The following is a 13,320-nucleotide window of genomic DNA, read 5'->3' as shown; positions in this document are numbered from 1 at the left end:
ATTCAAGGACCATTAAAAACATCTGAAAGGACTTAAGAACATGAAGAAAATGTGACTTGTTTCTCTGTAATGAAGCTGTTTTAGTGAAGAAAGTTGAAAGGTCACAGAGCGACTGCTGAATCTTCTGCTCTAAACATGAACTCTGAACTTTGTGATGCTTCAGGAGGAAAACTGCTTCAGTTATTCTCTCAGATTAGTTTCATATTTTCTGCATCAGATTTGAGTGAGATCCTGGAATGAAGACAGAAGAAAAGACTTTGTTCAAAGTTTGATTTATAGTCAAACCTTCCAGTTTATTCACACAATAAAACATCAACACAATATATGAATTCATTCATTAAAATCACAGTTTTTCCTCATTTGTTTGATGATTTTGACAAAAACAAACACAAACACACACACATGGTCTGCAATACTCATAAAGAGAAATGTCGACATTTTTCAAGACAAATATTCCAGAAACATTTAGAGGATAGAGAAGTTTACATTTTCATGTGGAGAAATATTTTAGTAAATCAAAATGATGATGAGCAGTGATAGCCTCCATAAACAGTCACAGGAAAGATCTCCTTTAAAAACTCAGAAACATCAAGAGAACAACTAGAAGATGTGGAGGTACCACCCATAATGTTTGACTGACAGCTGATCTCTGTGCAGAAATGATGGAGAGAAAATAAAATGAAACTAAAAAACAGATTTAAACCCACAATATGAAAGACTTCAGTCTATTTGAGCTTAATCAACTCAGCAGTGTCTCCATAATAGTGAACCCAAAGTCCAGCATAGAGCGGCTGAGTGAATGTGGTCTGGACTCTGTGGAGGAGAGTCATGGTTTCAGAGACGCTGTAGAAGGACAAAATACCTGCTGTTGTTGTTACAATTTAATACCCAAGATTTGTCATTATGTCCAAATTTACATTTAATCCCTTTTCTGCTGATATTCTTGTATGCGACTGCTACAAAAACTTCTTTCCCTTTCCTCTCCACTTCAAAGTAACAACGTGCAGTCAGACTCTCTCTACTCAGAACCTGAAACCACCAATTGAATCTGTCTGGATGATCAGAATAAGACTGTTGTTCTTCCATTACTGTTGCTTTTCTGTTCCCCACTGATAATAACAGCTCTTTGTTTGCTGTGTTTGGATCCAGTGTGATTTCACATGAATATTTTAAGAATCCAGCTCTGGTCTTTGGCTCTGGTGGATCTGACAGTAAAACATCCACTTCAGTTTCCTGCTGGGATCTGATCTGCTGCTTCACATCAGAGCTTCTTTCTGGATGAGATGGATCAGCTCAGTGAAGATCTTCTCACTGTGCTCCACTGTTTGATCAGCAGACTGATTGATGGCCTCCACCTCCTGTTGAAGCAGCTTCACATCTTTCTCTCTGTCCTGGATTCTCTGCTGGATGTTTTGTCGACTCACCTCCAGCTCTCTCTGCCTCTCAGTCCTTTCTGCTGCAGCTGAGACTGTGTCGTGGCCTTTATGTTCATCCACAGAGCAGAGATAACAGATACTCTGCTGATCAGTACGGCAGAACATCTTCATCACCTCATCATGACGAGAGCAGATGTTCTCCTGGAGCTTCTTGGAGGGCTCCACCAGCTTGTGTTTCTTTAACTGAGCTGCTACATAATGAGGCTGAAGGTGTTTCTCACAGTAAGATGTCAAACAGAATAAACAGGACTTGAAGGCTTTCATTTTTCTTCCAGTGCAGACATCACAGGCCACATCTTCAGGTCCAGCATAGCAGTGATCAGCAGGAGCAGCTTGGAGTCCAGTCTTCTTCAGCTCCTCCACTAAATCTGCTAACATGGTGTTTTTCATCAGGACAGGCCTCGCTGTGAAAGTCTGTCTGCACTGAGGGCAGCTGTAGATTTTCTTCTTTTCCTCTTCATCCCAGAAGCTTTTAATACAGTTCATGCAGTAGCTGTGTCCACAGGGAATAGTCACCGGATCCTTCAGTAGATCCAAACAGACTGAACAGCAGATTTTTGTTTGATCCATTTGATTCATGTGCTGTGCCATTTCACCGTCTCTCAGTGACTGTCAGACAGTTTGACTTCCTCTGAACAGAAACTACCTCTGTGCTCTGAAGGGAAACAGATCTCTGCTCTTGTTCACCTTTAGACCCATCCTGATACAGACACATCTGTGAAGGGAGATATATTCTTACAGAGCGACCAAGAGCCAATCACAAGATGCAGGGTGTGGTATGTGTGATTACATCATGCAGTAACAAGTCTGACCCAGTTAAAGTTTAATAGTTATCTTTACTTGGTGCTTTGAAATGTGACAGTCAACACTCAGTGATTTCATTCTATTTTTCAAAAAGTTCAGCAAAGTTTAGGATGCTGTGATGAATAAAAATAAATCAAACTTTATATTTTGACATTTTCTAATCTTAGTTCATTCTCACACTTACAGAATGATGCATGGGAACAACTGACTCCACTAAATCAAACCTATGTTCAAATGAGATTATGATCATTAAATAGTAACAAATATTTAAATTTAGCAACAACAAATGCAGATCGGTCCACAGTGTTTACAAAAACAAACAAACAAACAAACAAACAAACATTATTTTGTAGTTTTTCCTGTGTACACAGTCACAGTGGAGTTTAAATGCAAACTTTCCAGTTTAATTCAAGGTTTTAGTAAAATTTTGCCTGAACTGTTTAGTAATTTTTCACAAAGTGTCCATGTCAGTAATTCATTCAAATGTATTTTGGTCTTAAACTGATCCAGTAAATGTAACTTTTTCTCACCTACTTAATCGAGTATTTTAGTTGTTTAACTGTCATTATAACTAAACTGAACATCCAAAGCTTTTCTCACTGCAGTTTTGTTGTGCAGTTATAGCAGCACTTTGAATCATCCACAGTTTTATAGAACTGTCTGTTGAATTGTTGTTTTGTTTGGTGCGATGGTTCATTTATTTAAATATTGATGATAATTTGATATATTTGATTATTTATTACTGGTGCAAACAATTCATTTCTTCATGGTGCAAATATATAGTAGACTCAGGAGTTTAACTCAGTTTTTCTTGGCCTTTGTTTATCGTTTCATTTAAAATCTTAATGGGTAAATCAGAATCAGAATACTTCATTAATCCCAAAGGAAATTAGGGTTACAGCAGGCAGCACGCTAATGGCGCATGCGCACTTACAAAGAAACCTTCTGACCAACTTTACACAAACATCACATTGGGGAGACATGTCAGAAAGGTAGGCTGATAGGAAAAAAACAACAAAAATACATAACATGAGGTGAGAGGAGGAGAAAAAAAAACTCCACTCAGACTGAGCTCCTAGTGGGAGAACAGTTTGATAACAGAAAAAACACCTCAGCACAAAAAGCACATGACTATCAATACACCATAGAAACACAAGATAAGCAACAGGGGCGGGTAAAGGGTAAGAGAGAGCCGGTGTAGACAGCGCATCCGATCCTGCAGCATGTCTGCGCTGGTCCAGTCGACTGCCATCTGCCCCGGTAGGGCACAAGCATCGAAGGCGTTTGGAAACGGAGGGGGGATCAGTGTGTGCATATCAGTGTAAGTGTGTGTGTGTGTGTGTGTGTGTGTGTGTGTGTGTGTGTGTGTGTGTGTGTGTGTGTGTCCAGAGTTCAGCTGAGACAGTGTCCTTCGCCCTGCTAGGCTAAGTAAACAGTCTTCCAGCCAACCCAAGTGGCCTTGCATGGAATGGGGGGAAAAGTCTTTTTTTGTTTCACACAGCAGTAATGCATTCCCACACACAACCTTCCTTTCAATTAAAGTAACACTGTTTCCATGCATGAAAAGGAGCAGGAAGAAGAATAAATTCTTATTGATACCTGCCCCCTATCTGTGGTAATACAAGTAGGCAACCAAAATTACACTATGACAATTTTCTGCACATAACAAAACAAAGCAAACAGAACAATATACTCAACAATGAGCAATACCACTAAATATCAAACTAAAAGATCATTTTTCTACAATTAAATTCTATTCTTTTCAACTTCTTCATATTGGTTTATCATTTTATTCTTATAGCAGATTTTAAATTGAGAAACATTTATACAACACTTAAGATGATCACTGAGAGAATTCCAGTTTCTTATGCCTATGACTGTTGGACACATTTGCCTTTGTGTGGTTCGAGCAAACCGGTGCTTAAAATAAAACTTCCTTCTGCCGTCCCCATTTTCTGAACACAATACAAATAAACTTTGTAACTTAAGAGGTAGTGTTTTATTTTTCGCCCTAAACATAATAGTTAAAGTCTGTAATTTCACTATGTCTTCTAGTTTTAACATTTCGATTTTATAAACAAATTATTAGTGTGTTCTCTATATTTAACATTATGCATAATTCGAAGTGCTCTCTTCTGTAATAAATATAATGGTTTCATATTAGTCACGTATGTATTCCCCCATACTTCAACACAATAGCTCAGATAGGGTAGAAACAATGAAAAATATAATATTGTCATTGTCTTGTAATCTAATATATATCTAACATTACCCAGGATATAAATACTTTTAGCCAACTTTTTTTAACATGTTCAATATGTGATTTCCATGTTAACTTGTCATCCACTATTACACCCAGAAAACAGAATTATGTCACTCTTTCAATTAATACTCCGTCTATAGATAATACTATCTCTTCCTCCTTTACACGGTTTCCGAATATCATAAACTTTGTTTTTTCCAAATTCAGTGATAACTCATTTACATCAAACCATTTTTTCATTTTTTCATTTCAATAACCATAATTTTAGCCAATTCTTTCAAGTTCTCTCCGGAACAATAAAAATTTGTATAGTCTGCAAACAAAACAAAATTCAACATTTTTGACACATCACAAATGTCATTTATATATAAATTAAAAAGTTTTGGTCCTAAAACAGAACCTTGAGGGACCCCACATTCTATTTTCATTCTATCAGATGAATTGCCTAAACACTGCACATACTGAAACCTATTATGTAAATAGCTGCTTAACCAGTTCAATACTATTCCTCTCACACCATAAGTTCTTAACTTAGAAATCAAGATGGAGTGTTGCAGAGTGTCAAAAGCTTTTCTTAAATCAATGAATAGTATATTTATTATGATGTGTTGCTGATGAAATGTCTTCAATAGTATTCATTAATGCTATTGCTGTTGATCTGTTCCGTCGAAATCCGTACTGACTTTCGCTTAACAGTTGATGTTTTTCAATGAAACTATCAAATCTTTGTGCAAAGAGTTTTTCAAGCACTTTAGAAAACTGTGATAGCAATGATATTGGTCTATAATTATTAAAACTATGTCTGTCTCCTGATTTATAAAGTGGGATAACTTTTACCACTTTCATTCGGTCAGGAAATACAGCCGAATAAAATGAGAGATTAAAAATATAACATAGAGGTTTGATTATACAATCCAAGGTCTTTTTTACGATGACCATGTCTAACCCATCATGGATTTCTTGTTTTTAGATTCTGCTACAATGATTTCTTTTTCAGTGATTTCCCCTAAAAACATAGACTTTACCACTCCATCTCAAAATCATCTCAAATCATCTCAAACTGGTTTCTTGAACATGAAGATGAGTTCACTGTACTCCAATAGAGCATCTTTGGGATGAGGTGGAACGGCAGATTCAAGTCAACAATTAATGAACATGACTTCATGACGCAGTTCTGTCAGCAACAGGGGTCATACCTGCTGTAAACAAGGTGTACCTAACAAAGTGACCAGTAATTGCATATATGCTGTTATGATGGATGTTTATAATAAATATTAACTGAGAGAGAAAAGATACACCAACGCTACTCTAGGGTAATAACAAAACGAGGGAAATTAACAAACTACATCTAACTGTTTTGGATTCAGAACAATTATTTTCAGCCTTTTATAAGGATTAAAATTTAATTCTGGATTAATTTTGGCAGCTTGAACTAGTTAAAGAAGATGCTGCCTATCCTGACATTTACATGAAAAGTCAAAACTACTATTTAAGCACAATGACGACAGACTCCAGGCAGACAATCCTGTAAAACATGCAAATATGAAGCATCTCTGATGGCTCAACACAGTAAGAAGAAGGGATGGAAATGATGTATAACTAGTTGAATACTGGAATCAGTGTTTTAAGCTGTGATGTAATAAACTAGTGCTGGGAAAATGAAAAAGAAAGAAGACAAATGTTTCCCTTTTGTGTTTTCCTGATTATGTGTCCGATATTTAAAAAACAACAACAACTATCTATCATGTACAAACTCTTTACAGGAATAAACCTGAAACCAATTGTTCTGCTGGGGAAGTTTTGTAAGTGGTACGAAGTTTAAAAAACAACATTCACCTGAGGGAGGCCCCCAGGAGCTCAGGTCTGACTGGTTTCAGCGACCAGAAACTGGAATGTACGGTGAGCAAACTGTGTTAAAATGCAGTGACTGATAAAAGACGGATGAGCACCATCACCATCACAATTAGTTGATCAATATTCTCAATAATATAACAAAAGGCTTTCTTACAGACTGTATTATAATACAAATACAAACCACACATGGATTATTGCATGGTCCTGAAGCCAGCAGCGCCCTTGGTCATGAGATTTGTTTTAAATGTTTGCTGTATTATTGTTTTTAAATCATTGGAGTATACAGATTTTAAAAGTGTTTTATGATTACAATAGTTCGTAAAGTAGCAGAAGTATTCACACATCACAGTGACGGAGGTTAAAGGTTAATTATCAACCTTCTGTGGAGGAAATAAGGTGCTTGTTGTGCATTACGTTCAACATTTTCCTAATGTACCTTCAAACAGCTAATACCGCTTGAGCATTCCTGTCTGTGCCTAATGTCGAGTCATAGTCATGTAGTTTCTCTTTTCAAGTTCTTCTTGATGAAAATCACACTTTAACCTTTGACTTTCATAAACGATGTGACAGACTTAACACCATGTTAAGTCTATTTGGCAAATTCTGATCAATTATGAAGGATTATCCAGAATATTCTGACCGGCTACCTTTGATAACGCAGAAACAGAAATCTTGAGTTGTGGTATCAGGGTGCTCAGCCCACAGATATTGAACTTCACATACCCCATCTGCCTCCATTTGGGACTGCAATGGCCTTAAAAACCCTACACATATCTTCCCTACTTAAGTGCAGCCTTTTTTCTAATGGAATTACAATATCGGCATCTGGTCTCTGACTTCTCATCAACTGTGTGGGCGTCCTTTAGAGGACATTTCATCGGAATAAAGGCAAATACGGTGGTGCCTTTATCTGCAGAAATATGTGGCCTGTAGCCAGTGGGTGGGGCACCACATGCTCGCTCTCACTGTTAGATTGGATAGAAAAGTCTGCAGCAGGACAAGCGAATATTAATGACGTTTCTGAGTGTTTCGATTCCATCAAGAACAAAAACAAATCTTAGCTAACCAACACTCACTGGGTTTTAGTGGATTACTATATTTCACAGAAATATTACAGAAACAGTTTCTTTGGTACAATAATCCAGCTGTGCAGAAATCAGGGAGTCGGGAAGAAGCAGCTCATTAAATTCTGTGCTTGTTTAAGACTGAAGCACATATTATATTATCATAATACCAGAGCTGAACTGGATGACTCATTCCTCGTTAAATTACTTCAGATGTTATTTAAAAAATATATATATTTTATGCAAGTGAAGCTGCTTGTGCTGCCACCTAAACCAATCATAACGTGGCCTCAAATGTTAAAGTAACCTTATGAGCAGAATCTGATATAAGAGACTATCAGTTATGGAGACAAAGACAAAGGCAAAAAAAAACTGTATTAAATTAAATAAGCAAACTGATATGAATGAACCTTACATTTAGATAATACAAATCATCAGCAAGAATAATAAAAAACAAGCAAAAACAAATAATAAAACAAACCTCAGCTAACGTGGAAGCTACACTGCAAGGTGGTCTGTTTAATAAATAAAATGTGACAGGTCACATACAGGACCACTAACATCTCTGTAAACAGAACTCAGCTCCCACAAAGCTCCAAATGAAGAAAAACTGCATCTGCATGCAGAGAACTGTTTGTGGAGACATCCAGCATATCGACGCACAGTGAGTGAATGATGAAGAACAAACCATAACGAGGGGCAGGGCTACTACACTGCATTGTGTCCATCAGGTAAAAAAAGAAAAGAAATCTGTTGGCTAATCTACACCATATCAATAACAGCTTCCTTAAGGTTTTAAAATGCACTGCAGCTGCATTTTAAAACACATCTACAAGCAATGCCAAAGAAACACACAGGTATGAGTACAGAGGTACTATGAAGGTAGCTCACTTCTTACTGGAGTATATCACCATAGTGACTTAAACTGTAGAGCAAAGCTGCTTCAGAGCAGGTTGTGTTTGAGATTACGGATCAACAAGTATGAAATCACCACTTAGCTACCAATCAGTTCTCTGGAAAACTGCTTTACAACAAGTACCTGAAAGATCCCTTTGGACTGCTGTGCCATGGATAGTGGGAGGATCTTTCCATTGATGAGCATCAGTAGTCTAATCAGTTTAGATTCTTAAATTCAACTTCATTCTTTGACTTTTCCCATTTGTCTGCAGAACAATTTCACAACATTTTCAATTCCTCTATAAACATTAATCTCGTTTTTTCTTTTATCTGCAACGCTTGTCCCTAGCATGCCCTCGTCCATGACAGCATTTAATCTTATCTGAGCAATTCCTCTTGGTCTCCTGTATCACTGCTCATCATTCGACATGCTTTTCCCAGTATATCCACGCCCATTTTTGTATTTATGCTTGTATTTTCTCCCAGACTGGTAAACATCAACAGAGCTCAGCAAAAGAACTTTTAGTTCCTATTTGAACTTTATTAATACAAGTGTTTAACCTGTTCATGTTTATACTTTTATCTTTCTTTGTAAAGTCAGCTGTTCTGCTGCTCTGTATGTGATTGGTCAGATGCCCCCAACACCACCCCTTTCATGTAAACAGGCTAGTAGCTAAAATGGGAAACCCTGGTTTACCTTATAGAGTTGATAACTAGCGTCATGTGATCACTTAGTCTGATTGACAGTGTTGGGATAAGTTAATCAAGATAACAGAAAGATTTCTTGAGTATGATGAACAATGAATTTAACTCCTAAATGTGACTTCCTAACACAGAATGTGATGACGTCATACGCTTTGTACTTTGATGTGTGGTGATTGGAAGTGTCTGTGTGGTGCAGCCTGGACAGACCAGACCAGCTGCACCACACAGACACTTCAAGAGAATGATTGTTATGAAACTTTCATACAAATTGAGGGAAAAATGGAGAGTTGTTGCCTATGAACTGCAGGAACAAAATGGTCACAGAGCAGTGTTCACTGATCTGGTTGCCTTCATAATAAAACAGGTGAAAGTAGCATAAGATCCAGTGTTTGGCAACATCCAAGACTCACAATCTGGAAGCAGCTTTAAAGTTTCAAGTTCCACCAAGCAAAGAAAAAAGGGAAGTAGTTTTGCCACTAATGTCAGTACGGTTCCAGGAGTCAAAACTCAATCAACTGGAAGCAGAACAAATTCCACTGTTCTGCATAGTTGTTTGTTTTGTTCACACAGCAATCATTTACTAGAGAATTGTAAGCAGTTTAAAGCTAAAATGCATCGAGATAAGTTGACTTTTATCAAGGAAAGGGGAATTTGTTTTGGTTGTTTAAAAGTTGGTCACATAAGCAAAGACTGTAGGAGTCGTTTGAGACACAGCAGCTGAGCAAATGATCATTTCATGCTGAAGACATCCTCAGACAGAATTAAACACATACATAAACACAGCCTGGTGCAAATAACACAGCTAATGACACTGCTGTATCACTGGCTTTACTGATTAAAGACCATATCTGAAGGAAATCTTTGAACACAACAGAAAGTGACCTTTTAAACCTGCGACACTGATGCTGCATTCAAGGACCATTACAAACATTTTAGAACATGAAGAAAATGTGACTTGTTTCTCTGTAATGAAGCTGTTTTAGTGAAGAAAGTTGAAAGGTCACAGAGCGACTGCTGAATCTTCTGCTCTAAACATGAACTCTGAACTTTGTGATGCTTCAGGAGGAAAACTGCTTCAGTTATTCTCTCAGATTAGTTTCATATTTTCTGCATCAGATTTGAGTGAGATCCTGGAATGAAGACAGAAGAAAAGACTTTGTTCAAAGTTTGATTTATAGTCAAACCTTCCAGTTTATTCACACAATAAAACATCAACACAATATATGAATTCATTCATTAAAATCACAGTTTTTCCTCATTTGTTTGATGATTTTGACAAAAACAAACACAAACACACACACATGGTCTGCCATACTCATGAAGAGAAATGTCGACATTTTTCAATACAAATATTCCAGAAACATTTAGAGGATAGAGAAGTTTACATTTTCATGTGGAGAAATATTTTAGTAAATCAAAATGATGATGAGCAGTGATAGCCTCCATAAACAGTCACAGGAAAGATCTCCTTTAAAAAACTCAGAAACATCAAGAGAAACAACTAGAAGATGTGGAGGTACCACCCATAATGTTTGACTGACAGCTGATCTCTGTGCAGAAATGATGGAGAGAAAATAAAATGAAACTAAAATACAGATTTAAACCCACAATATGAAAGACTTCAGTCTATTTGAGCTTAATCAACTCAGCTGCGTCTCCATAATAGTGAACCCAAAGTCCAGCATAGAGCGGCTGAGTGAATGTGGTCTGGACTCTGTGGAGGAGAGTCATGGTTTCAGAGACGCTGTAGAAGGACAAAATACCTGCTCTGTGATCCAGGTACACTCCTACTCTGGAGGAACGAGGACCTGAGACACGAGTTTGGATGTTGTTGTACCAAAATGTAAAACTGTTGTTGTAACACTCTAATGACCAAGATTTGTCATTATGGCCAAATTTACATTTAATCCCTTTTCTGCTGATATTCTTGTATGCGACTGCTACATAAACTTCTTTCCCTTTCCACTCCACCTCCCAGTAACAACGTCCAGTCAGACTCTCTCTACTCAGAACCTGAAACCACCAAATGAATCTGTCTGGATGATCAGAATAAGACTGTTGTTCTTCCATTACTGTTGCTTTTCTGTTCCCCTCTGATAATAACAGCCATTTGTTTGCTGTGTTTGGATCCAGTGTGATGTCACGTGAATATTTTAAGAATCCAGCTCTGGTCTTTGGCTCTGGTGGATCTGACAGTAAAACATCCACTTCAGTGACTGTCAGTGAGATGTTTGTCCATTGCTCTCTCAGAATGTCCTGTAGTTTATCTCTGACCTCTGACACAGCTGCTGTCACATCCTCAAAGTAGCTCAGAGGACGGATATTGATGCTGGATGAGTCTGTAGACTCACTGAGTGCTGACAGTGAGGGGTAGTTGTGTAGAAACTGGATGTGATCCTCTGTGTGTGAGAGCTGCTTCAGCTCAGCATCTTTCCTCTTCAGCTCAGTGATCTCCTGCTCCAGCTTCTCCTCAAGCTCTTTGACTCGACTCACTTCAGTTTCCTGCTGGGATCTGATCTGCTGCTTCACATCAGAGCTTCTTTTCTGGATGAGATGGATCAGCTCAGTGAAGATCTTCTCACTGTGCTCCACTGTTTGATCAGCAGACTGATTGATGGCCTCCACCTCCTGTTGAAGCAGCTTCACATCTTTCTCTCTGTCCTGGATTCTCTGCTGGATGTTTTGTCGACTCACCTCCAGCTCTCTCTGCCTCTCAGTCCTTTCTGCTGCAGCTGAGACTGTGTCGTGGCCTTTATGTTCATCCACAGAGCAGAGATAACAGATACTCTGCTGATCAGTACGGCAGAACATCTTCATCACCTCATCATGACGAGAGCAGATCTTCTCCTGGAGCTTCTTGGAGGGCTCCACCAGCTTGTGTTTCTTTAATGTAGGTGAATCATAATGAGGCTGAAGGTGTTTCTCACAGTAAGATGTCAAACAGACCAAACAGGACTTGAAGGCTTTTATTTTTCTTCCAGTGCAGACATCACAGGCCACATCTTCAGGTCCAGCATAGCAGTGATCAGCAGGAGCAGCTTGGAGTCCAGTCTTCTTCAGCTCCTCCACTAAATCTGCTAACATGGTGTTTTTCACCAGGACAGGCCTCGCTGTGAAAGTCTGTCTGCACTGAGGGCAGCTGTAGATTTTCTTCTTTTCCTCTTCATCCCAGAAGCTTTTAATACAGTTCATGCAGTAGCTATGTCCACAGGGAATAGCCACCGGATCCTTCAGTAGATCCAAACAGACTGAACAGCAGAATTTTGTTTGATCCATTTGATTCATGTGCTGTGCCGTTTCTCCGTCTCTCAGTGACTGTCAGACAGTTTCACTTCCTCTGAACAGAAACAACCTCTGTGCTCTGAAGGGAAACAGATCTCTGCTCTTGTTCACCTCCTACAGGAAATGAGGCTCACCAGCAACTGCATTTACACCATGTTGTTTAGACCCATCCTGATACAGACACATCTGTGAAGGGAGGCGCTAAACAAATATTTTTATAGAGCGACCAAGAGACAATCACATGATGCAGGGTGTGGTATGTTTGGTTACAGCATGCAGTAACAAGTCTGACCCAGGTAAACTGGTTTAACTGGTTTAAACTGTTAAAATTAGTTTGAACTGGGTCAGCCCAGTTTAACTTTTCTTGAGTTATGACAGTCAACACTCAGCGAGTTCATTTTATATTTCAAAAAGTTCAGCAAAGTTTAGGATGCTGTGATGAATAAAAATAAATCATTCTTTATATTTTGACATTTTCTAATCTTAGTTCATTCTCACACTTACAGAATGATGCATGGGAACAACTGACTCCACTAGTGGAGTCAGAAAATCGCAGATTGCTGGATCGAAGATGGCGCCAATGTGTATGTCTTGCCGTCTGTTCCTCCAAATTTCTGTTTTAATGTTTTTATTCTGCTATGATGTAGACTCCCTGCTAGTCTATCATCGCCACGTTTTACTTGATCTTCGACTATCTCCCAATACGCCGGTGTGTAGACTGGGAAATGCACACAAAATACCGCCTCCACTCCTGTCGTTGGTTCCTACTCACCTGCTCCGTGTACCTGTGCCGTCTCTGCGGAAGCGAGGTCGCCGTCGCGGCAAACGGAGTGGGAGATTAGTGAAATTGAAGGCCTGTCTCTCATTTGGTTTTGCTGTCCCTGGCGTTGCCTGTCGCCCCCCTTTTCCCTGACATCTTCGTAAGCCATTCTATTCGTATCTGGTGCCGCTTGCTGGCTCTGAGCTTTTCCCGCCCTTGCATTTTATTTACCCCCAAAACAGTTATGTACAAAAC

The 13,320-nt window shown here is 38.7% G+C and overlaps 1 protein-coding gene across 1 annotated transcript; it reads right to left on the bottom strand.

Moving 5' to 3' along the window:
- Positions 1–601: 601 nt before the first annotated feature.
- Positions 602–12,299, bottom strand: LOC120744886 (tripartite motif-containing protein 16-like). The gene is made up of 2 exons (XM_040049477.1): positions 10,787–12,299; positions 602–862 (listed from the first exon to the last, which is right to left on the bottom strand). Exons 1-2 carry the CDS (start codon positions 12,297–12,299, stop codon positions 726–728), a joined length of 1,650 nt encoding a protein of 549 aa, XP_039905411.1. The 3' UTR covers positions 602–725.
- Positions 12,300–13,320: the final 1,021 nt, after the last annotated feature.

Source organism: Simochromis diagramma, unplaced genomic scaffold (genome assembly GCF_900408965.1).
Source record: "Simochromis diagramma unplaced genomic scaffold, fSimDia1.1 OVJJ01000355.1, whole genome shotgun sequence".
Taxonomy (NCBI): Eukaryota; Metazoa; Chordata; class Actinopteri; order Cichliformes; family Cichlidae; genus Simochromis; species Simochromis diagramma.
The sequence above is the reverse complement of the archived record's forward strand: the minus strand, read 5'-3'. Positions and strand labels throughout refer to the sequence as shown.

Excerpts from the sequence above, each read along its gene's own strand:
- LOC120744886 (XM_040049477.1), bottom strand. The coding sequence starts at position 12,299 with ATGGATCAAACAAAATTCTGCTGTTCAGTCTGTTTGGATCTACTGAAG. Across the intron at positions 863-10,786 it reads GTACCTGGATCACAGAGCAG|GTATTTTGTCCTTCTACAGC; the intron begins GTATTTTGTCCT and ends CAACAACAGCAG.